The sequence below is a fragment of the Hyperolius riggenbachi genome, chromosome 1, assembly GCF_040937935.1.
Source record: "Hyperolius riggenbachi isolate aHypRig1 chromosome 1, aHypRig1.pri, whole genome shotgun sequence".
Lineage (NCBI taxonomy): Eukaryota > Metazoa > Chordata > Amphibia > Anura > Hyperoliidae > Hyperolius > Hyperolius riggenbachi.
In genome coordinates, this window is record NC_090646.1 from 294232125 (window position 1) to 294255255 (window position 23131).

At 44.1% G+C, this 23131-nt stretch overlaps 1 protein-coding gene across 1 annotated transcript in view; it reads left to right on the forward strand.

Moving 5' to 3' along the window:
• Nucleotides 1–23131, forward strand: part of LMNB2 (lamin B2) — an 83628-nt gene that overhangs the window by 24103 nt on the left and 36394 nt on the right. The window contains exon 3 of the mRNA XM_068233735.1: nucleotides 14507–14663. Coding sequence (XP_068089836.1) covers nucleotides 14507–14663 — 157 coding nt within the window. The remainder of the gene's footprint in view (nucleotides 1–14506; nucleotides 14664–23131) is intronic.

The following is a 23131-nucleotide window of genomic DNA, read 5'->3' on the forward strand; positions in this document are numbered from 1 at the left end:
AAAAAAGACAACCCAGCATGCCCTGCAACTTCCTTTGTGCGGCAACGTACCAAATAAGAGTCAGGTAAACTGGGGAATAATCCTTTATAAACAAGAAAAGTAATAGAGATTTTAACTTTTGGATTGCCTGATTAGCATCTTTCTTACTTGTTTACCAGATAAAAATAAAGAATTGATTTTTGATTTTATGCCCGACAGTTACACTTTAACCTCCCTGGCTTTCTATTAAAGAAAACCTGAACTGAAAATTAGAAGTAAAAATAAGCATACACAAGTCATACTTACCTTCCATGTAGTCTACTCCTCAGTGTCTTTCTCCTCTCCCGCATCCTGTTTCTTCACTGTGATCAAGGGAATTTTCCGTCCTCCATTTTGAAAATGGCCATTACCCATAACAGCTTTCTGGTCAGCACACCGTTAAACTGTAACATCGCCCACTTGAGCCATAGGGAAACATAGACATTACCTGGTACATCAGTTCTCCTTTCAGCTGTAACTGACAGCAACTGATATTGGCTTCAATTCATCAAGCATTACCGCATTCGGTAATGCTGAAAACAGCTGACTTAACGAAGCACTTTAGAAAATGTTAATTCATCAAAGCTGTTACCGAATGAGAAGCTGAAATGACAGAGCAATGAGATAAATTACCGAATTGTGCTCAACACATGTCAGCAAATGTCAGTAAATGTTAATTCATCAAGGTTACCACATTCGCTAGCACATTCGGTGTTTATCTCAAGCTCTCCCCTGTCGTTACAGGCTTCGAAAGCCTTCTGTGTGAATGTTTTCATGATTAGCAGGAGCAGGCAGCCAATAGAAACAGCCCCTGTTCTCCTGCAAGTGCCGCTGATAGGTCACACAGGCTTCTCCACACAAGCTTTCAGACCCCCCAAGCAGTGAGCAGAGAGAACGGGTCAAAATATATCCCCAGATTCCCTTCGGTGGTGTAACCCTTTCAGGCCCTGTTTGATAATGCAAAGATGCTGGTGGTGAAATCACCAAGCATGGCATTTGTAATGTCTCCAGGAAGTTCATCTACGTTGTGGCAAATAAATAAAATGTTAAGAAAGGCTGATCGACAGATTCAGAGCAGCAGAGGCAGTATAAATAACAGTAACTATAACACCTTTACATCTAAAGGGATGTCTGGATGCCTTCTATTGTTATCAGCTTGTAACAACACAGGGACATTCCAAGCTGTTCTGCACCACTCTGCTGTTATCGAACAGCCTTTGATGAATTGAAGCCTAGTAGTTCGGTAACTTAACGAACCTCTACCACACATGGGAAAATATTGATGAATTAGCACAGTGAAGTGTAAAATACCGAATGCGGTATTTTAAGGACTGGGGTTTTGTTATCGAACACCCTTTGATGAATTGAAGCCATTGTATTGACAGCAACTGATATATTTCAGATCTGACAAAATATTGTCAGAACTGGAAGGGATCATTGTCCGAAGAAAATGGTGAGCTTCTGAGAGGAACTGATGGCAAGATAACTATGTAATGTTCGTTTGAAGTTACCTCATGTGTTTATTTTAAATATTTTTAGTCAGTACAGGTTCTCTTTAAGATCGCCAGGGAGGCTGCGCAGCAGTATTTTTTTTTTTCCCTCTAGCTAGCCTAGCGCTAGCTACATGATAGCCGCTGTGCAGTGGCATCCCCCCGCCCCAATTTACTTTAGGGCTTCCCCCATCTGTTACGCATCAGGTAGCGGCGGATCGGCGGCGATCGCGTACAACACGCAGCTAGCAAAGTGCTAGCTGCGTGTATTAAAAAAAATTGCACAGCGGCAAGCTGAGCTGAGCTCGTCCATACTGCCAAGGAGGTTAAAGAGGTGCGAGGTGAAAAAAAAAATCTATTTACTTTGGGCTTCCTCCTACCCCTGGCTACCTCGCCGCAGTTCTGCCTCTGTTGCAGATGCTGACCTCGTCAGGTCGGTATCCTTTGCGTGAGCACTTGGCCATGATGCTTTGCTCATGTGGCCTGGAGCATATTGCACAGGCGCAGGAGTACTGTGAAGAACGCCCCAGGCCACATGAGTTAGTGTGATCGCAAGCAGCATGGCCATGCGTTCGCGCAGACACAGAAGATGCTGACCTGGCAAGGACGCATCTGCATCGAGGGGATCCCGGAACGCTAGATCTGCGGCAAGGGACAGATAGGCTGAAAGAAGGATTTTACTTTAACGTTGATAGCAAAGCCCCCATACATGCTACAATCACCAAAAGTGCATGGGTTATAAAGGGGATCAGTGGCTACAACTTAATTTTTTTTTTTTTTCAAAAAGCCCTAATAGTTTGAGAAAATCGATTTTGTAAAATTTCAAATGAAAAAAGCAGCCGACTTTAGCGGTTCATAGCAAAGCCCCCTTACATTTTATATATACACCAAATGTTCAGGGTATATTAAGTAGACCATTGAGAACCAGGTGAAAACATTTTTCAAAAAGACCTTATAGTTTTTGAGGAAATTGATTAATAAACCCTGCACGTTTTAAAATGTCCATTAAAAGGGTCGAATTTGACGTTTTTTTTTATACTATTGGTGTGGTTGAAGTGGATCCGAGATAAACTTTTACTCATTGCATAATTGTGTTCTTTTCATATAGTTTATAGGGCATTCCTCAAGCCAAATACTTTGTTTTAATACTCCCTATAAACTAAACAAGCCTCACCCACAGCTTATTTTGTGCCTTGGCACTGTAGCAAGGGCTTATGGGAACTGGTTTGGGTAGGAGGAGGAAGAGGTTACTAGCCATTGATTTCATAGGCAGAGGGGAGGAGGAGAGGGGACTGAATTTACACACAGGCAAGCTGATAGCATCTCCAGCCCTCAGCCTGTGACAATGTGACAAACAGAACCTGGCTGCCTTCATTGTATTACAGGAATCATATTCTATTGAAGCTGTTTGCAGCTAGATATGTTGTGTAAACTATCTAAACTTTAGATAAGATATATAGACAAGTTACATGTTCTAGTTAGTTTTTCATCTCGGATCCACTTTAAGCACTTCTGTGTTCACTGTCAGATTCTTGTCCCTGCATACCACAGCAACCTGCCACATAACGAGCCCTCAATGTGTGAACAGACTGTAAGGCCGCATTTCCACTAGCCGCTGTGCGTCCTACGAGAATACGTTCCTCAGTATTGGGAAGCCTCTGGATGGTCCACAGGCTTCCCCAGATCCTCCTCCAGCCTGTTGCCACGTAGGACTCTCTTCTTGCAGCCAGGCTCCCATCTTAGTACGAGGTTCTCTGCACTGGGCATCCATGGGCAAGGTATGCGCATGCCTGGTAGACCTAGGTTCTCGTGTATGTGCAGTTTAGTTCTGGCCATACATGAACCTTTATGCCTAGTTTGGAGAAGCTTGTACATGGATGGTAGCAGTCACAGGAAGAATGTTCATCAACTTTTGAATATTCTTAAAGGATCCAAGCATTTGAAAAGGGGGGGGGGGGGGGGGTGTAAGGAAGATCAGGGAAGCCTCTGGAATAACCAGAGAATTCCCACTACTGAGATGTCAATTTTATTTCTATTTTTGATTCATGTACATGTTAACCACTTCAGGACCACAGTCTTTCTACCCCTTAAGGACCAGGCACTTTTTTTCCATTCAGACCACTGCAGCTTTCACGGTTTATTGCTCGCTCATACAACCTACCACCTAAATGAATTTTACCTCCTTTTCTTGTCACTAATAAAGCTTTCTTTTGGTGCTATTTGATTGCTCCTGCGATTTTTACTTTTTATTATATTCATCAAAAAAGACATGAATTTTGGCAAAAAAATGATTTTTTTAACTTTCTGTGCTGACATTTTTCAAATAAAGTAAAATTTCTGTATACATGCAGCGCGAAAAATGTGGCCAAACATGTTTTTGATTAAAAAAAACCCATTCAGTGTATATTTATTGGTTTGGGTAAAAGTTATAGCGTTTACAAACTATGGTGCCAAAAGTGAATTTTCCCATTTTTCAAGCATCTCTGACTTTTCTGCGCACCTGTCAGGTTTCATGAGGGGCTAAAATTCCAGGATAGTACAAATACCCCCCAAATGACCCCATTTTGGAAAGAAGACATCCCAAAGTATTCAGTGAGAGGCATGGTGAGTTCATAGAAGATTTTATTTTTTGTCACAAGTTAGCGGAAAATGACATTTTCTGACAAAAAAAAGAAAAAAAAAAGTTTCCATTTCTTCTAACTTGCGACAAAAAAAAATGAAATCTGCCACGGACTCACTATGCTCCTCTCTGAATTCCTTGAAGTGTCTACTTTCCAAAATGGGGTCATTTGTGGGGTGTGTTCACTGTCCTGGCATTTTGGGGGGTGCCTAATTGTAAGCACCCCTGTAAAGCCTAAAGATGCTCATTGGACTTTTGGCCCCTTAGCGCAGTTAGGCTACAAAAAAGTGCCACACATGTGGTATTGCCGTACTCAGGAGAAGTAGTATAATGTGTTTTGGGGTGTATTTTTACACATACCCATGCTGGGTGGGAGAAATATCTCCATAAATGACAATTGTTTTATTTTTTTTACACACAATTGTCAATTTATAGAGATATTTCTCCCACTCAGCATGGGTATGTGGAAAAATACACCCCAAAACACATTATACTACTTCTCCTGAGTACGGCGATACCACATGTGTGGCACTTTTTTGCACCCTAACTGCGCTAAGGGGCCCAAAGTTCAATGAGTACCTTTAGGATTTCACAGGTCATTTTGAGAAATTTCGTTTCAAGACTACTCCTCACGGTTTAGGGCCCCTAAAATGCCAGGACAGTATAGGAACCCCACAAATTACCCCATTTTAGAAAGAAGACACCCCAAGGTATTCCGTTAGGAGGATGGTGAGTTCATAGAAGATTTTTTTTTTTTTTTTGTCACAAGTTAGCGGAAATTGATTTTAATTGTTTTTTTTCACAAAGTGTCATTTTCCGCTAACTTGTGACAAAAAATAAAATCTTCTATGAACTCACCATACTCCTAACGGAATACCTTGGGGTGTCTTCTTTCTAAAATGGGGTCATTTGTGGGGTTCCTATACTGCCCTGGCATTTTAGGGGCCCTAAACCGTGAGGAGTAGTCTTGAAACCAAATGTCGCAAAATGACCTGTGAAATCCTAAAGGTACTCATTGGACTTTGGGCCTCTTAGCGCACTTAGGGTGCAAAAAAGTGCCACACATGTGGTACCGCCGTACTCAGGAGAAGTAGTATAATGTGTTTTGGGGTGTATTTTTACACATACCCATGCTGGGTGGGAGAAATATCTCTAAATGACAATTGTTTGATTTTTTTTTTACACACAATTGTCCTTTTACAGAGATATTTCTCCCACCCAGCATGGGTATGTGTAAAAATACACCCCAAAACACAATATACTACTTCTTCTGAGTACGGCGATACCACATGTGTGACACTTTTTTGCAACCTAGGTGCGCTAAGGGGCCTAACGTCCTATTCACAGGTCATTTTGAGGCCTTTGGATTCTAGACTACTGCTCACGGTTTAGGGCCCCTAAAATGCCAGGGCAGTATAGGAACCCCACAAGTGACCCCATTTTAGAAAGAAGACACCCCAAGGTATTCTGTTAGGAGTATGGTGAGTTCATAGAAGATTTTTTTTTTTGTCACAAGTTAGCGGAAAATGACACTTTGTGAAAAAAAAAACAATACATATCAATTTCCGCTAACTTGTGACAAAAAATAAAATCTTCTATGAACTCATCATACACCTAACAGAATACCTTGGGGTGTCTTCTTTCTAAAATGGGGTCACTTGTGGGGTTCCTATACTGCCCTGGCATTTTAGGGGCCCTAAACCGTGAGGAGTAGTCTTGAACCCAAATGTCTCAAAATGACCTGTGAAATCCTAAAGGTACTCATTGGACTTTGGGCCCCTTAGCACAGTTAGGCTGCAAAAAAGTGTCACACGTGGTATCGCCGTACTCAGAAGAAGTAGTATAATGTGTTTTGTGGTGTATTTTTACATATAACCATGCTGGGTGGGAGAAATATCTCTGTAAATGACACATTTTTGATTTTTTTTTTGCACACAATTGTCCATTTACAGAGAGATTTCTCCCACCCAGCATGGGCATGTGTAAAAATACACCACAAAACACATTATACTACTTCTCCTGAGTATGGCGATACCACATGTGTGACACTTTTTTGCAGCCTAGGTGCGCTAAGGGGCCCAACGTCCTATTCACAGGTCATTTTGAGGCATTTGTTTTCTAGACTACTCCTCACGGTTTAGGGCCCCTAAAATGCCAGGGCAGTATAGGAACCCCACAAGTGACCCCATTTTAGAAAGAAGACACCCCAAGGTATTCCGTTAGGGGTATGGTGAGTTCATAGAATTTATTTTTTGTCACAAGTTAGTGAAAAATGACACTTTGTGAAAAAAAAAACAATACATATCAATTTCCGCTAACTTGTGACAAAAAATAAAATCTTCTATGAACTCATCATACACCTAACAGAATACCTTGGGGTGTCTTCTTTCTAAAATGGGGTCACTTGTGGGGTTCCTATACTGCCCTGGCATTTTACGGGCCCAAAACTGTGAGTAGTCTGGAAACCAAATGTCTCAAAATGACTGTTCAGGGGTATAAGCATCTGCAAATTTTGATGACAGGTGGTCTATGAGGAGGCAAATTTTGTGGAACCGGTCATAAGCAGGGTGGCCTCTTAGATGACAGGATGTTTTGGGCCTGATCTGATGGATAGGAGTGCTAGGGGGTGACAGGAGGTGATTGATGGGTGTCTCAGGGGGCGGTTAGAGGGGAAAATAGATGCAATCAATGCACTGGGGAGGTGATCGGAAGGGGGTCTGAGGGGGACCTGAGGGTTTGGCCGAGTGATCAGGAGCCCACACGGGGGAAATTAGGGCCTGATCTGATGGGTAGGTGTGCTAGGGGGTGACAGGAGGTGATTGATGGGTGTCTCAAGGTGTGATTAGAGGGGGGAAATAGATGCAGGCAATGCACTAGCGAGGTGATCAGGGCTGGGGTCTGAGGACGTTCTGAGGTGTGGGCGGGTGATTGGGTGCCCGCAAGGGGCAGATTAGGGTCTAATCTGATGGGTAACCGTGACAGGTGGTGATAGGGGGTGGGTGATGGGTAATTAGTGGGTGTTTAGAGGAGAGAAGAGATGTAAACACTGCACTTGGGAGGTGATCTGATGTCGGATCTGCGGGCGATCTATTGGTGTGGGTGGGTGATCAGATTGCCCGCAAGGGGCAGGTTAGGGGCTGATGGGTGGCAGTGACAGGGGGTGATTGATAGGTTATTGACAGGTGATCAGTGGGTTATTACAGGGAATAACAGATGTAAATATTGCACTGGCGAATTGATAAAGGGGGGTCTGAGGGCAATCTGAGCGTGTGGGGGCGGGTGATTGGGTGCCCGCAAGGGGTAGATTAGGGTCTAATCTGATGGGTAACAGTGACAGGTGGTGATAGGGGGTGATTGATGGGTAATTAGTGGGTGTTTAGAGGAGAGAATAGATGTAAACAATGGATTTGGGAGGTGATCTAATGTCGGATCTGCGGGCGATCTATTGGTGTGGGTGGGTGATCAGATTGCCCGCAAGGGGCAGGTTAGGGGCTGATTGATGGGTAGCAGTGACAGGGGGTGATTGACTGGTGATTGACTGGTGATTGACTGGTGATTGACGGGTGATCAGGGGGGATAGATGCATACAGTACACGGGGGGGGGGGGGGTCTGGGGAGAATCTGAGGGGTGGGGGGTGATCAGGAGGGGGCAGGGGGGGATAAAAAAAAAATAGCGTTGACAGATAGTGACAGGGAGTGATTGATGGGTGATTAGGGGGGTGACTGGGTGCAAACAGTGGTCTGGGGGGTGGGCAGGGGGGGGGGGTCTGAGGGGTGCTGTGGGCGATCAGGGGGCGGGGGGGGGGGAAATCAGTGTGCTTGGGTGCAGACTAGGTTGGCTGCAGCCTGCCCTGGTGGTCCCTCGGACACTGGGACCACCAGGGCAGGAGGCAGCCAGTATAATAGGCTTTGTATACATTACAAAGCCTATTATACAATGTAAATGCGGCGATCCGGGTGCTAGTAACCCGCCGGCGCTTCCGAACGGCCGGCGGGTTACTACGAGCGGTGGGCGGAGCCAGTCCCCGGCGGCTGATCGCGTCACGAATGACGCGATCGCCGCATAACCACTCCCGCAGCCGCCCCCGCCGATGGGCGTATTGCGGTCGTTTGGGCCCGGACTTTGCCGCCGCCCATCGGCTGTGGGCGGTCCTTAAGTGGTTAAAGCAGTGACAAAATAGCCACCTTTACCCTTTTGAAGACTTAAAAGAATACCTACTGAATCCCAATATGATTACTTGTTTGTCTGAACTATTCTTGAACCGAACAAAGACAACGTGCACCTGAGGAAGGGCTTTGCCCAACACATGTGGTGCATTTCCTGACTTGCTACAATACAGAAGTTGCTGAAACTTTGTGTGCCCTCCTTTCTTTTTTGATTATCCGGTTGGTATTGCAAGGGTTGGTGTCTGGAGACTGAGCACTAGGCCTGCACGATTCTAAGAAAAAAAAATTTTTATTGCTTCCCCCTCGCAAAAATTGCGATTTTGATATTTTTTCACGATTTTCTTCAAATCAAGCTCTAGCAATAAATTTACAATGTACAGTGACATTTACAAACATGTATTGACAGAAAATGACATCATACTATCAAATTGATAGTATGTCATTTTCTGTTATGTTTATACATTTTACTGCATTGTGAATGTATCAAAACAAATAGCAGCTATTAATAAATGCAGAGCTGAGTACCACAGCAGCAGATCCTGGGCAGTGGTAGTGATCCAAGTGTTTTTGCTCGACAGTATACTGGAGACGCAACAGATCCTGGGCAGTGAGCAGTACACAGTGAGACGGTGCAGAACAAGAGTGCCTGATGTGCAGATCCTCCTACACAAGCAACGTGCTGGCCGCATTACACTACTCACTGCGCTCTGACTTCTTCCGCCTGGAAGGAGGAAGCGTGCTGCGCGGCCAACACAAACAATTTTACGCATTGCACGCTTAAGTAGTACGCGTAAAAAGCCTGCATACTTAAAATTGTACGCATTAAAAAAAATCGCCACTTTGACCGATAGGAAATAGTCTTGCCGCAATTTGCGATATCTATTTTAAAACGATATATCGTGCAGCCCTACTGAGCACCAATCAAAAGACCAGGTTAATAACCAGAGGTGGGCTAGTGAATATTGTCTGCAAGTTTCGTGTGACCAACCTGCTGATTATATTGGTTTCATATGATTTACATGCCAGATAAATGTAGTTTTCTTTTCTCATGTTGATAAACTCGTTCCTATGTATTTTAAGTGTTTTTTTTTTTTTTTTTTTTTTTTCTTTTTCTTGGTAGTCTGGTTTTACAGGCCGGAAAACATTATCTGATGTGGCGAGACCATGGTTAGAGGTTTTCTTGACATCTTCTGACAAATTCAGTGTTGAAGTTGTCTTCACACATCACCCTTGTTAGATTGAATTTGACAACTGGCTGTCTGTGTTCTATACCTAATACATAGCTGCTGGTAAATTGATAATCCTCATGGACTGCATTCTTGCAGCTGTTATGTGACATAAGCTAGCAAATGTTGCTCACAAAAGCAGCTTTCTGTTAAGGACAAAGATTCATTCTCATCCAAACACTACAAACAACTGGAAAGTCCTGACAAGCCTTGCTAGAATTAATAGTATCCATTTTTTATTTGTAGATGTGAAAACATTGCTCTGTATATAATGAAAAGTGCCATATGTACAGTGCAATTGTTAATTAAAAAAAACAAACCAACAAAAAACTGTACGCAGTGGTTTAAACCTGATGTATTCAAAGTGGATAATGGTGTTCAGCCAGTAGTTATAGATTTGTAAGTTTTTAAAACAGGGGTAGGGAACCTATGGCTCGGGAGCCAGATGTGGCTCTTTTGTTGGCTATATCTGGCTCACAAACAAATCGGTAGAGGTTGATTCACTAAGCTACACTGCTCAAGAAGCACAGCGCAAGTAACATTTGCAGAGTAGGCATGCTACTGCTGTAGCATGCACTACTAACTTGCGCTCCCCCCCAAAACGAACGGCCACTCCAATTGTCCCACTCTGGACCCTGTCAGGTCCAGTGACTTTGTAGGACGGGACCTCCGCACTTTGGCCCAATAGGCTGCCTCTCACTTGACAGGCAGCCTATTAGGCCAAAGTGTGGGGATCTTGTCCTACAAAGTGAATCATCCCCCAAGTCAGCTAGCTAATTGTACAAGCTATTAGTTGGTATTTCTCCTGTCTGGCTCTCGGGGAAATTGCTGATGTTGCTGAAACCCAAGAGAAGCTGAAGACGTGTCTGACACTTCCCGGCGGATCAACTGTATACACATCACCATGGCAACAGGGACATGAGCCCTCTGCTGCGCATGCGCACTTTCCCAGTATGAAACATATTGTATGGCTCTCATGGAAATGCATTTTAAAATGTGTGGTGTTTATGGCTCTCAGCCAAAAATGTTCCTGACCCATGTTTTTAAAGATACCTGAACAGAGGCAAAGCTATCAGTTAAGCACAGAGGCATTCATGCTGGATCCACATACCTGTGGATATGTGCATTGTCTGTTCTCCCTGTTGTTCCCTGTAAAATTTTTGGCTAAAGTTGCATTTTTTTTTTCAGACATGTGTCCCTTCTTTATTTCTCTCTGCTTCAAACACAATAGGGGAATGATAGCTTAGTGAGTTGTGTGCCCTGAGGTTGGAGCATCTTGCCTTGGCCCGGCCCTGGTACATACTGTATAGTCTGGTGCCTTATTTGTACAGTTTCACTATTTCTTAAGTTTATTTATAAATGTAATTATTTCAGCAATTTTGTGTTAGTCTTTTTATACACAGGATGTCTACCAGGCTTTTATTCTGATATATTTTGGTGAATTAAGACTTGAGTGTTGGAGGCCTAAAATTCTTGAAAAAATGTACCGCTTTTAGACCCATAAATCCAGAGAGAAATGCACCACCAGGGTGGTTAAGAGCAGGTCTGTGGAGTTGGTACAAAAATTACCGGACGCCTAAGTTTATAAAACCTCCGACTCCAGGTTGCTTTGACTCGACTCCACAGCCCTGCTTAACCTTTAAACAACTGAAGTAAGAAGAATATGGAGGCTGCCATATTAATTTCCTTTTAAACAATACTAGTTGCCTGGCAGTCCTGCCAATATATTTGGCTGTGATAATGTCTGAATAACACCAGAAACAAGCTTGCAGCTGATGTTGTCAATTCTGACAATGTCTAACACCTGATCTGCATATGCTTGTTCAGGGTCTATGGCTAAAGTATTACGCTGGGTCTACACGCGGCGATGTGGCTTATTAATCGAGCCGCTAATGCGGCTCGATAAGATCCGACAGGTCCGATCTCGCCGCCGCCGATTCCCTGCTCGTTCCCCACGAGCGGACAATGGCAGGGAATCAAGCGGAAGATAAGCGGGTATCAAATCCGACGGGCGAGCGGGTACGCACGGGGATGCGGAAGAGGCGATCCGGCGGCTAATCGAGCCGCCGGATCGCTGCGTGTAGATTCAGCTTTAGAGGCAGAGGATCAGGACAGCCAGGCAACTGATATTGCTTAAAAGGAAATAAATATGGCAGCTTACATATACCTCTTATTACAGTTGTCCTTTAAAAGGGTATTTATCTTAATAAAAACTAATTTAATGTGAAATACAGTGGTACTGCTCTTCACCATAGTTTCAGTAATTTAAATCTTATTCTTGTTGCAGTCCACTTTGCACTTCCCGCTTGCAATCAATCCTCCCTGAGATTCCCTCAGGAAAAAAAGAATAAAAGTGCAACATAGTGTGATATTGTTTATGAACTTCTTCCTCAGTGCCAACATAAAGCTGTTTAGATGCTCCTCCTTATTCATACAGTTGACTCAGACTCTTAACGGGAACCAGAGACGAATGGCCAGCTAAAATAGGAAAAGCTTCTTCCAGCCCCATAAGCCGGGATTGCTCCCACGCCGCCATCCTCCGCTTCCTGTATCGGCGGTACCGGGTCCCGTCACTTCCGGCGGACGCGGCCAATTGTCCGCATACACAGGGGCTCCCTCCATACCCGTACGCATGCGGCTGCGCAGTATGCAGCCGCACGTGTAGATATATGGAGGGAGCCCCTGTGATGCGGACAATTGGCCGCGTCCAGTCGGCCGACTCGCAGTAATGACGGGACCCGGTACCGGCGGATCCAGGCAGCGGAGGACGGCGGCATGGGAGCGATCCGTGCGTATGGGGCTGGAGGAAGCAGCAGATATGTATAAACCTTTCCTTCATTTCATATCTGGTTCTCTTTAATGGCTTTATGTACTTCTGCTTGCCAGATTTCAGTCACTGCTTCTTTCAGGTGTTTCATAGGCATGTTCATAGCTTCACAAATGTTCTCTGTCATTATTAGCCTCTGTCTCCTCCCCCTACTTCTTCTTCTTCCCTCAATTTTTCCAAGCATCAAGGATTTCTCCAAAGAATTCTCATTATGTGAGTTTAATTAGTAGTATCAGCCCTTCTTGTACACACTCTAGTCTTATGCCTAGTACACACCATACAATTTTCTGTTAGATTATTTTCTGTAGAGACTGGTTATCTCTGGTGCATTGTCTTCTGGTTATTTCCTGCTGAGTAGAACAATGCCTAATTGCTAGGCAAATAGATGTTTAGATAGATCATTTCCAACATGTTGGAAATGATCTATCTGGCAGGTAAATCTTACAGAAAATCTAACAGAAAATTGTATGGTGTGTACCTAGCATGATGTAAGTATTGGCTGGTTAGATCTTCTAGCAGTCCATGGAACTCTTAGTAGTGTTCTCCACACCTACAATTCAAAAGCATACATTTTTCTACGTATGACTTTATTTACTAGCTAATGGCCTGGCATTGCCCAGTTATGCATTTGGCTGATGTTGGCTGTGCCCACTTTTTTCTAACACTCAATTACTTAATGGCCAAGTTTGTGAGCTTTGCGGTCTTTGGCATCAATTTTCATTGAAATGAAACAAATCTGGCTGTCCACCCCCTTTTCTGAATTTGAACCCCAGTCACCCAATGACCAACTGTACCAGGTTTGAGGCTTGTGCCATTAACAGTGAAAAAATGGCAGCAATTACATATTCCCCTTGAAAATCAATAGGTGGCTTTTGATTGGCTTTTGTAGGTCCCACCCACTTTTCTGAATATTAATCCCAGTCACCAACTGTGAAAAGTTTGAGAACCCTACCATTTGTAAGAATGGCTGCAGTTTACATTTTCCCAGTGAAATTTGTATTTGTCTCCGCCCACTTTTTGGTTATAGGGATAAAAAGTATCCTATATGTTGTTCCAGGTAATGTACTATGTGTGTGCCAAATGTCATTAAAATCCATTCAGCCATTGTTGCGTGATTGCGTAACAAACATCCAAACATTCGCATTTATAATATTAGTGAAATAGTCCAACAGCTATGTTATTACTGGAAAGGCCATGGCTCGAACTATCCTGATCTTTGTTGGTAAAGTGACATCCTTAAAGAGGAACTCCAGTGAAAATAATGTAATAAAAAAGTGCTTCATTTTTACAATAATTATGTATAAATGATTTAGTCAGTGTTTGCCCATTGTAAAATCTTTTAAATCCCTGATTTACATTCTGACATTTATTACATGGTGACATTTTTACTGTTGGCAGATGATGTAGCTGCTGCATGCTTTTTTCGGCAGTTGGAAACCGCTGTAAACGGCCATTTCCCACAATGCAGCAAGGTTCACAGACAGGAAACTGCCAGGAGTACGTACTCTGATATTGTGGTGAAACCCCTCCCACAAGAAACTGTCATACAGCGCCCCCTGATGGTCTGTTGGTGAAAAGGAATGATTTCTCATGTAAAAAGGGGGTATCAGCTACTGATTGGGATAAAGTTTGTTTCTTGGTTGGCGTTTCTCTTTAAAGAGGAACTGTCGTCAAAATCTTAACATTTAAAACATACAAATAAGTACTTTTTTCTCCCAGAGTAAAATGAGCCATAAATTACTTCTCTCCTATGTTCCTGTCACCTACAATAAGTAGAAATCTGTCATTGCCTACAGATTTTGGACTAGCCCATCTTCTCATAGGGGTTCCCAGGGTTTTCTTTATTTTTAAAAGCACTTAGTTAATGGAAATTGCTTTTTGTTCTTCAAATCACAGCTTTCACTAAAAGAAACCTTTCAATGTGAGAAACTTGAATTGAAAGAAACTTACCTCACCATTGTTAAAAAAAAAAAAAAAAAAGTAACATTTTCCTCCTCAATCCATTATGATCTACTGACTATTTTTGCTTTATAAAATCTCTAACAAAGTAAGCAATTTTGATCCATCGTCTATATTTTTCCATGTATTTTTATGTCTGTCTATTGGCTGGAAAACACTGTTTGGTTCCAAAGCAATATTTATTTATTCTCTCTTTCAGCTTCAAGAAGAAGGATGCCGACTTTGTTACAGCACAGCATCGCATTAAAGACCTGGAGGCCTTGCATTTCAGGAGTGAAGCAGAACTTACTGCCACTGTTGAAGAGAAGAGAAAGCTAGAGGCTGAGCTGGCTGATTTGCGTTCTCAACTTGCCAAGGTAACTGCTCTGTGATTTGTATAGCTGCTGAAAGACTTTGTAGAAATCACTAGTGCTCCAGAAATCGCTCCTTGCATACCTTTTTTTCCTCTGGGATCTTTAATGTGTAGCAGTGCCGACTGCCGAGCAATGCACACTACTCTGCGTCACTGCTACTGACCAATGCTACCCAAACTAATGGAGCTAATGGTCCCTGGCTTGCAGTCTATATATCCTATACAAAAAAGTCCAAGTGTCGCTGCGTCCAACAGTTTTGCAGCGTCCCTGTGTCCCTGGTATTGTTTTACTGTGCGTGTGCGCAGTAACGGGCTGCTGGAGAGACCAGGGAGCGAGGTGGGTGGGTGGGCAGTTGCAGGCGGGTGAATGCGCAGTGACTGGGGGCGGCGGTAAAGGACTTCCGATGCCAAATAAAATAAATAAAATACCTGCATCATATTTTAACGCACGGAGGACGCCGTCCGTGCCGTTCTGCCGGGTCCCCGCTGCTCAATAGCGCCAAGGGCCGGCTCACGGCCCGGGTCGGGCTATCCTGCCTCTACAAACATGACCGCATGAGCTGACCGCGGCTGCGCAGTCCGCATAGCCCCCCCCCCCTCCCCCGATCCTCGCTGCATGGATTGGGGGGTTGGCCCTAGAGCTGCGCAGGCGCACTTGCGGCTATGCGGACTGCGCAGCCGCGGCCAGCTCATGTGGCCATATTTGTGGAGGCAGGAGAGCCCGACCTGGGCCGTGAGGTCTGGAGGCGGCTGGGGGGCTATTGAGCAGCAGGGACCCAGCGGAACAGCACGGAGGGTGTTTTACTTTTTTTTTTTTTTTTTTTATTTGGCCTCGGAAGTCCACTTCACAACTGAGGGGTTTTACCGCTGAAACACCAGCACGATTTTTGCCTTGCAGCGCTGCTTCCATTCATTTTTTTCTGTAATATGATTGGTTATTGGGGACTGGGGTCCCCATAACCAATCATTGGACTGCAGAGCGGGGGGGTGTGTGCGCTGCACGTTTGTTTACTTTAGGTTGTTATGAATGAAGACTGCTTCTGTTTGAAGCAGTCTTCATTCTATTCGCAATCGGCGAGTTTAATTGGATTTAGGAACGCTTGTTCCTAACGTCCAATTAGTCACCTGCTGTGCTGGCTGGCTGGAGTGTGCGCACGAGTTCCCCGCCCACTCCCAGCCAGTAAACAAACAAGTGCGCCTTTCTCCGTCACTGGGGGTGAAGCGGTGCGCAGAAGGACGGAGAAATTAGGCACTGCGGGGGTGAAGTGGTTAAAAGACCTAGAGCTTGGGTCTACTAGTGTGTGTGTGTGTGTGTGTGTGTATATTTATATACAGTGGCTTGCAAAAGTATTCGGCCCCCTTCAAGTTTTCCACATTTTGTCACATTACTGCCACAAACATGAATTAATTTTATTGTAATTCCACGTGAAGGACCAATACAAAGTGCTGTACATGTGAGAAGTGGAACGAAAATCATACATGATTCCAAACATTTTTTTTACAAATAAATAACTGCAAAGAGGGGTGTGCGTAATTATTCAGCCCCCCTGAGTCAATACTTTGTAGAACCACCTTTTGCTGCAATTACAGCTGCCAGTGTTTTAGGGTATTTCTCTACCAGCTTTGCACATCTAGAGACTGAAATCCTTGCCCATTCTTCTTTGCAAAACAGCTCCAGCTCAGTCAGATTAGATGGACAGCGTTTGTGAACAGCAGTTTTCAGATCTTGCTACAGATTTTCGATTGGATTTAGATCTGGATTTTGACTGGGCCATTCTAACACATGGATATGTTTTGTTTTAAACCATTCCATTGTTGCCCTGTTTTTATGTTTAGGATCTTTGTCCTACTGGAAGGTGAACCTCCGCCCCAGTCTCAAGTCTTTTGCAGACTCCAAGAGGTTTTCTTCCAAGATTGCTCTGTATTTGGCTCCATCCATCTTCCCACCAACTGACCAGCTTCCCTGTCCCTGCTGAAGAGAAGCACACCCAGAGCATGATGCTGCCACCACCATATTTGACAGTGGGGATGGTGTGTTCAGAGTGATGTGCAGTGTTAGTTTTCTGCCACACATAGCGTTTTGCATTTTGGCCAAAAAGTTCCATTTTGGTCTCCTCTGATCAGAGCACCTTCTTCCACATGTTTGCTGTGTCCCCCACATGGCTTATGGCAAACTGCAAACGGGACTTCTTATGCTTTTCTGCTAACAATGGCTTACTTCTTTCCACTCTTCCATAAAGGCCAACTTAGTGCAGTGCACGACTAATAGTTGTCCTATGGACAGATTCCCCCACCTGAGCTGTAGATCTCTGCAGCTCGTCCAGAGTCACCATGGGCCTCTTGACTGCATTTTTGATCAGCGCTCTCCTTGTTCGGCCTGTGAGTTTAGGTGGACGGCCTTGTCTTGGTAGGTTTACAATTGTGCCATACTCCTTCCATTTCTGAATGATCGTTTGAACAGTGCTCCATGGGATGTTCAAGGCTTTGGAAATCTTTTTATAGCCTAAAGATGGCCACACACGATACAATAAAATGATCCGATTTTACAGCAATTCGATGAAAACGATCGTATCTCTCGAAAAAATCAAAAGCTTTTTCTCTAGCCGTCATACGGGACACTGGAGATGTAGCTCCGCCCATCCAATTAGTGGAAACCACCTGAAAGAGTAAAGAGTATTAATAGCCCCCACCCTCCCCTGGCTCCTCAGTTTAATTTGGTTTCCGTCCCGGAAACACCGAAGAGGAGTAGCTCCCTTAATTTTTATTATTTTTTAGCTTCACTAGGTGGTGAGGCCAAGAGAAGACCGGGTGGCTTGGGTGATCGTTGTGAACGCTAAGTGGCGTCTCTTTATGCACCCGGTTTTCTGCCGAACGCGGTGTTCGGATGTCGATCCCTCTGCCCTCCGTATGCATTTGTGCGGGCAAGGATCGTGGGACTCTCCCCCAGCTGCTTGGCATGGCAGCACTGCGCATGCATGAAATCCCTGGGCCACAAGCGATGGTTGGGAAGCTGGCGCTGGTGGGGGAGTCTAATATAGGAGAACTAGGCAGCATAAGAAATGGAACTGCTCCTGTTGTTCTCCCCCATGCTGGAAAGATGGGATCACAGGCAAGAGGCTTCCCAGTCTGTTCCAGCAGCAGAGGTGACTGCATTGACCATACTGGAGAGATGGGATCACAGGCAAGAGGCTTCCCAGTCTGTTCCAGCAGCAGAGGTGAGTGCATTAACCATGCTGGAGAGATGGGATCACAGGCAAGAGGCTTCCCAGTCTGTTCCAGCAGCAGAGGTGAGTGCATTGACCATGCTGGAGAGATGGGATATCAGGCATGAGGCTTCCTAGTCTGTTCCAGCAGATGAGGTGTGTGCACTGATAGTGTTTTTTTGCAGGGATATACACTCATATTATGCAGTTTAGAGTGTGATTTCACCTGTGTTTTATCCTTTCCCGCTATCTATATCATAGCAAGCTGAAAGTAAAAGCGGGGGAGGTATAGGATAATGTGTGGAGAAGCCAAGAACTAAAAGGGTTGCTATTGCAACATTAAGCTTCCCCAGTATTATAACGAGATAATTTGTCAAGCCTGCACTAGATCTATGAGAGCTGTAGTGATTGACAATTTATACAAAGAGGTAATGGAGTCTTTCAGGGTAAGGAAAGCCCTGAGCAGTCTTAAGGAGTCATTTGTTCCCTATGCTAGATGCAGAAACTAACATTTTGCAGGGATGTGCACTCATATGTTTAAGATTAGAGAGTTTTTCCCTGTATCTATTTTTTTCTTTTCTCCTATCCTCTGTGTCCATGTGATCTAGCTGTGAATGTTAAGCAGCAGGTGGGGTGAAGGTGAATTGTTGCCATTGCAGCAATTGGCTTCCCCAATATTAGAACATGATGATTTGTCAAACCTGCACTGAAGCGATGGTGATTGACAATTAAGGGGTAATGGAAACTTTCAAGAAATGAATCTCTGGTTAGTTTTCAGGGAGTCCCTTGTTTCGAATTTGACTTCGAATCTGTTTCGATTACGACTTTCAGTCGGTTTCGATTATGACTTCGAGTCTTTCGCAGTATGTTGCGATTATGACTGTCTGTTGCGATTATGACTTTGTCTGTTGCGATTATGACTTTGTCTGTTGCGATTATGACTTTGTCTGATGCGATTATGACTTTGAGTCTTTCGATTATGACTTCGAGTCTTTCGATTATGACTTCGAGTCTTTCGATTATGACTTCGAGTCTTTCGATTATGACTTCGAGTCTGTTTCGATTATGACTTCGAGTCTGTTTCGATTATGACTTCGAGTCTGTTTCGATTATGACTTCGAGTCTGTTTCGATTATGACTTCGAGTCTTTTTCGATTATGACTTCGAGTCTGTTTCGATTATGACTTCGAGTCTGTTTCGATTATGACTTCGAGTCTTTCGATTATGACTTCGAGTCTTTCGATTATGACTTCGAGTCTTTCGATTATGACTTCGAGTCTTTCGATTATGACTTCGAGTCTTTCGATTATGACTTTCAGTCTTTCGATTATGACTTTCAGTCTTTCGATTTTGACTTTCAGTCTTTCGATTTTGACTTTCAGTCTTTCGATTTTGACTTTCAGTCTTTCGATTATGACTTTCAGTCTTTCGATTATGACTTTCAGTCTTTCGATTTTGACTTTCAGTCTTTCGATTATGACTTTCAGTCTTTCGATTATGACTTTCAGTCTTTCGATTATGACTTTCAGTCTTTCGATTATGACTTCGAGTCTTTCGATTTTGACTTCGAGTCTTTCGATTTTGACTTCGAGTCTTTCGATTATGACTTCGAGTCTTTCGATTATGACTTCGAGTCTTTCGATTATGACTTTGAGTCTTTCGATTATGACTTTGAGTCTTTCGATTATGACTTTGAGTCTTTCGATTATGACTTTGAGTCTTTCGATTTTGACTTTCAGTCTTTCGATTTTGACTTTCAGTCTTTCGATTTTGACTTTCAGTCTTTCGATTATGACTTCGAGTCTGTTTCGATTTTGACTTCGAGTCTGTTTCGATTTTGACTTTCAGTCTTTCGATTTTGACTTTCAGTCTTTCGATTATGACTTTCAGTCTTTCGATTATGACTTTCAGTCTTTCGATTATGACTTTCAGTCTTTCGATTATGACTTTCAGTCTTTCGATTATGACTTTCAGTCTTTCGATTATGACTTTCAGTCTTTCGATTATGACTTTCAGTCTTTCGATTATGACTTTCAGTCTTTCGATTATGACTTTCAGTCTTTCGATTATGACTTTCAGTCTTTCGATTATGACTTTCAGTCTTTCGATTATGACTTTCAGTCTTTCGATTATGACTTTCAGTCTTTCGATTATGACTTTCAGTCTTTCGATTATGACTTTCAGTCTTTCGATTATGACTTTCAGTCTTTCGATTATGACTTTCAGTCTTTCGATTATGACTTTCAGTCTTTCGATTATGACTTTCAGTCTTTCGATTATGACTTTCGATTATGACTTTCAGTCTTTCGATTATGACTTTCGATTATGACTTTCAGTCTTTCGATTATGACTTTCGATTATGACTTTCAGTCTTTCGATTATGACTTTCGATTATGACTTTCAGTCTTTCGATTATGACTTTCAGTCTTGCGATTTTGGCTTTCAGTCTTGCGATTATGACTTTCAGTCTTGCGATTTTGGCTTTCAGTCTTGCGATTATGACTTTCGATTATGACTTTCAGTCTTGCGATTATGACTTTCAGTCTTGCGATTTTGGCTTTCAGTCTTGCGATTGACTTTCAGTCTTGCGATTATGACTTTCTTTCGGTTTTGACTTTGTCTGTTTTTGATTTTGACTTCGAGCCTCTTTCGAATTGGTCTGCAAACCTGTTTCGAATTGGTCTGATATACAGGCCGGCACTTTACCTATGCTGGCTGTGGAGATTGAAAATCTTGTATAGAGGATATAAGTGGATGCAGAGCAGAGGGTTTCGAGATGCTGGAATCTTAGAAATGTATGCAGTAAGATTATAATGGATATTGACAATCCTGCTCTGAGGGCCAGTGCGGTTGTGTGGCAGAATTGTTCTGCATGGGAATTTACTGCCCATACGGTTCTGTGGACCTATGCATAGTACGGTGTCGTTTTGGCAGAGTAGTGCTCCAGGGTTGTGGCCCTCCCTAGTTATGTCTTTTCAGACTACTTGTTTATCTCTCCAGTGTCCCGTATGACGGCTAGAGAATGTTACAGTTAGACTTACCGGTAACTGTATTTCTAGACGTCATACGGGACACCGACCCACCTCTATTCCTGTCGCACTCTCTTACGGCTATTGGATTGGGGGTTTATGGGTTACACTTCTTTTGAGGTGTCTTTTATTTCCTCTCCTCTTCTCTGTGTTTTAGTTGGAAGTTACTTTCATTACACTGAGGAGCCAGGGGAGGGTGGGGGCTATTAATACTCTTTTTACTCTTTCAGGTGGTTTCCACTAATTGGATGGGCGGAGCCACATCTCCAGTGTCCCGTATGACGTCTAGAAATACAGTTACCGGTAAGTCTAACTGTAACATTTTTTTTCATTCGACTGAAAAATCCGATCGGAATTCCCGTTTTTTTCGATTTAAATCGATCCGGAATGCCAGATATTTTTGTTCAATTTCTCTAAAGATTGTATGGTGTGTGTTGGATTGTAAGTTTATGAATATACATACCCTAGCAATTTTCTCAGTTTCCAATCATTTTTATCATAATTGGGGAAAAATTTTACATAGGTGTGTGGTACATTGGTCATATTTTTTAATTTGTCACAATCAGTCAGAAAAATTGATTGCAATTCTTAAAAATTTAACAGATATTTAAAAAATTGTATGGTGTGTGGCCACCTTAAGCCTGATTTAAATTTCTCAGTAACTTTATCCCTGACCGGTCTGGCGTGTTCTTTGGACTTCATGATGGTGGTGCTCCCAATATTCTCTTAGACAACCTCTGAGGCCATCACAGAGCAGCTGTATTTGTACTGACATTAGATTACACACAGGTGCACTCTATTTAGTCATTAGCACTCATCAGGAAATGTCTACGGGCAACTGACTGCACTCAGACCAAAGGGGGCTGAATAATTACACACACCCCATTTTGCAGTTATTGATTTGTAAAAAATGTTTGGAATCGTGTATGATTTTTGTTCCACTTCTCACGTGTACACCACTTTGTATTGGTCTTTCGTGTGGAATTTCAATAAAATTGATTCACGTTTGTGGCAGTAATATGACAAAATGTGGAAAACTTCAAGGGGGCTGAATACTTTTGTGTGTGTGTGTGTGTGTGTGTGTGTGTGTGTGTGTGTGTGTGTGTGTGTGTGTGTGTGTGTGTGTGTGTGTGCATACACACACCGTATTTGTTGCCGTATAAAACGCACTTTCTCCCCCAAAAATGGGGAGAAAAAGTCCCTGCGTCTTATACGGCAAAGGCAGGGAATCCCCAACTTAATAACGCCCGCCGTTCCGACCCGCCGCCATGTTGGTGATTCCCTGCCTGCCTTCCCCATGCCTGTCCGAGTTTCCTGCCCCCCCCCCCCCCCCCCCCCCCCCGGATGGAAGTGTCAATAGCGGCGGCAACTTACCTTTGGCAGGCTCCTGCACTGATCCTAGATCATTGCGCTGCCCCCCGCTAGCCTCCCCCCCCCCCCCCCCCCCCCTGCGCGTCCTCAGTTCAAGCCGGTCACTAGAGCGAGATGTGCCTGGAAGACTGACGTCTGCAGTCATCGCGGGCGCACTGCGGAGGTAAGCTACCGCTACTTATTCCTTCACCCGGGGGGCCAGATAAGCAGGGGGGAGGCGCAATGATCTAGGATCAGCGCAGGAGCCTGCCAAAGGTAAGTTGCCGCCGCTATTGACACTTCCATCCGGGGGGGGGGGGGAGGCAAAGGAGGACACATGGGGGGCACAGGAGGACCTATGGGCGGCACAGTAGCACACATATGGGGGCACATTAGGGCACAGGAGGACATATAGGGGCACAGGAGCACACATGAGGACACACGGGGAGGGCACATGAGAACACACAGGACACATGGGGGGCACAGGGCATGTGGGGGGGGGGCACATGGGGGCACAGGACACATGGGGGCACAGGAGGACATATAGGTGCACAGGATTACACATGAGGACACACGGGGGGGGGGGGGGGGGGGACAGAAGTACACATGGGGGCACATGCGAACACACAGGAGGACACATGGGGAGCACAGGACACATGGGGGGCACATTAGGACACACAGGAGGACACGTGGGAGGCACAGGAGGACACATGGGGGCACAGGAGGACACATGAGGATATGGGGGACACAGGAGCACACATGAGGACACACAGAAGGACATGTACAAAACGCTCCTGGAATATGGACGCACCAAGTTTAGGGCCTGTTTCCACTACACGCAGATTCCGCATGCAGAAAACTGACTCCAATGAATGCCTATGGGCCTGTTT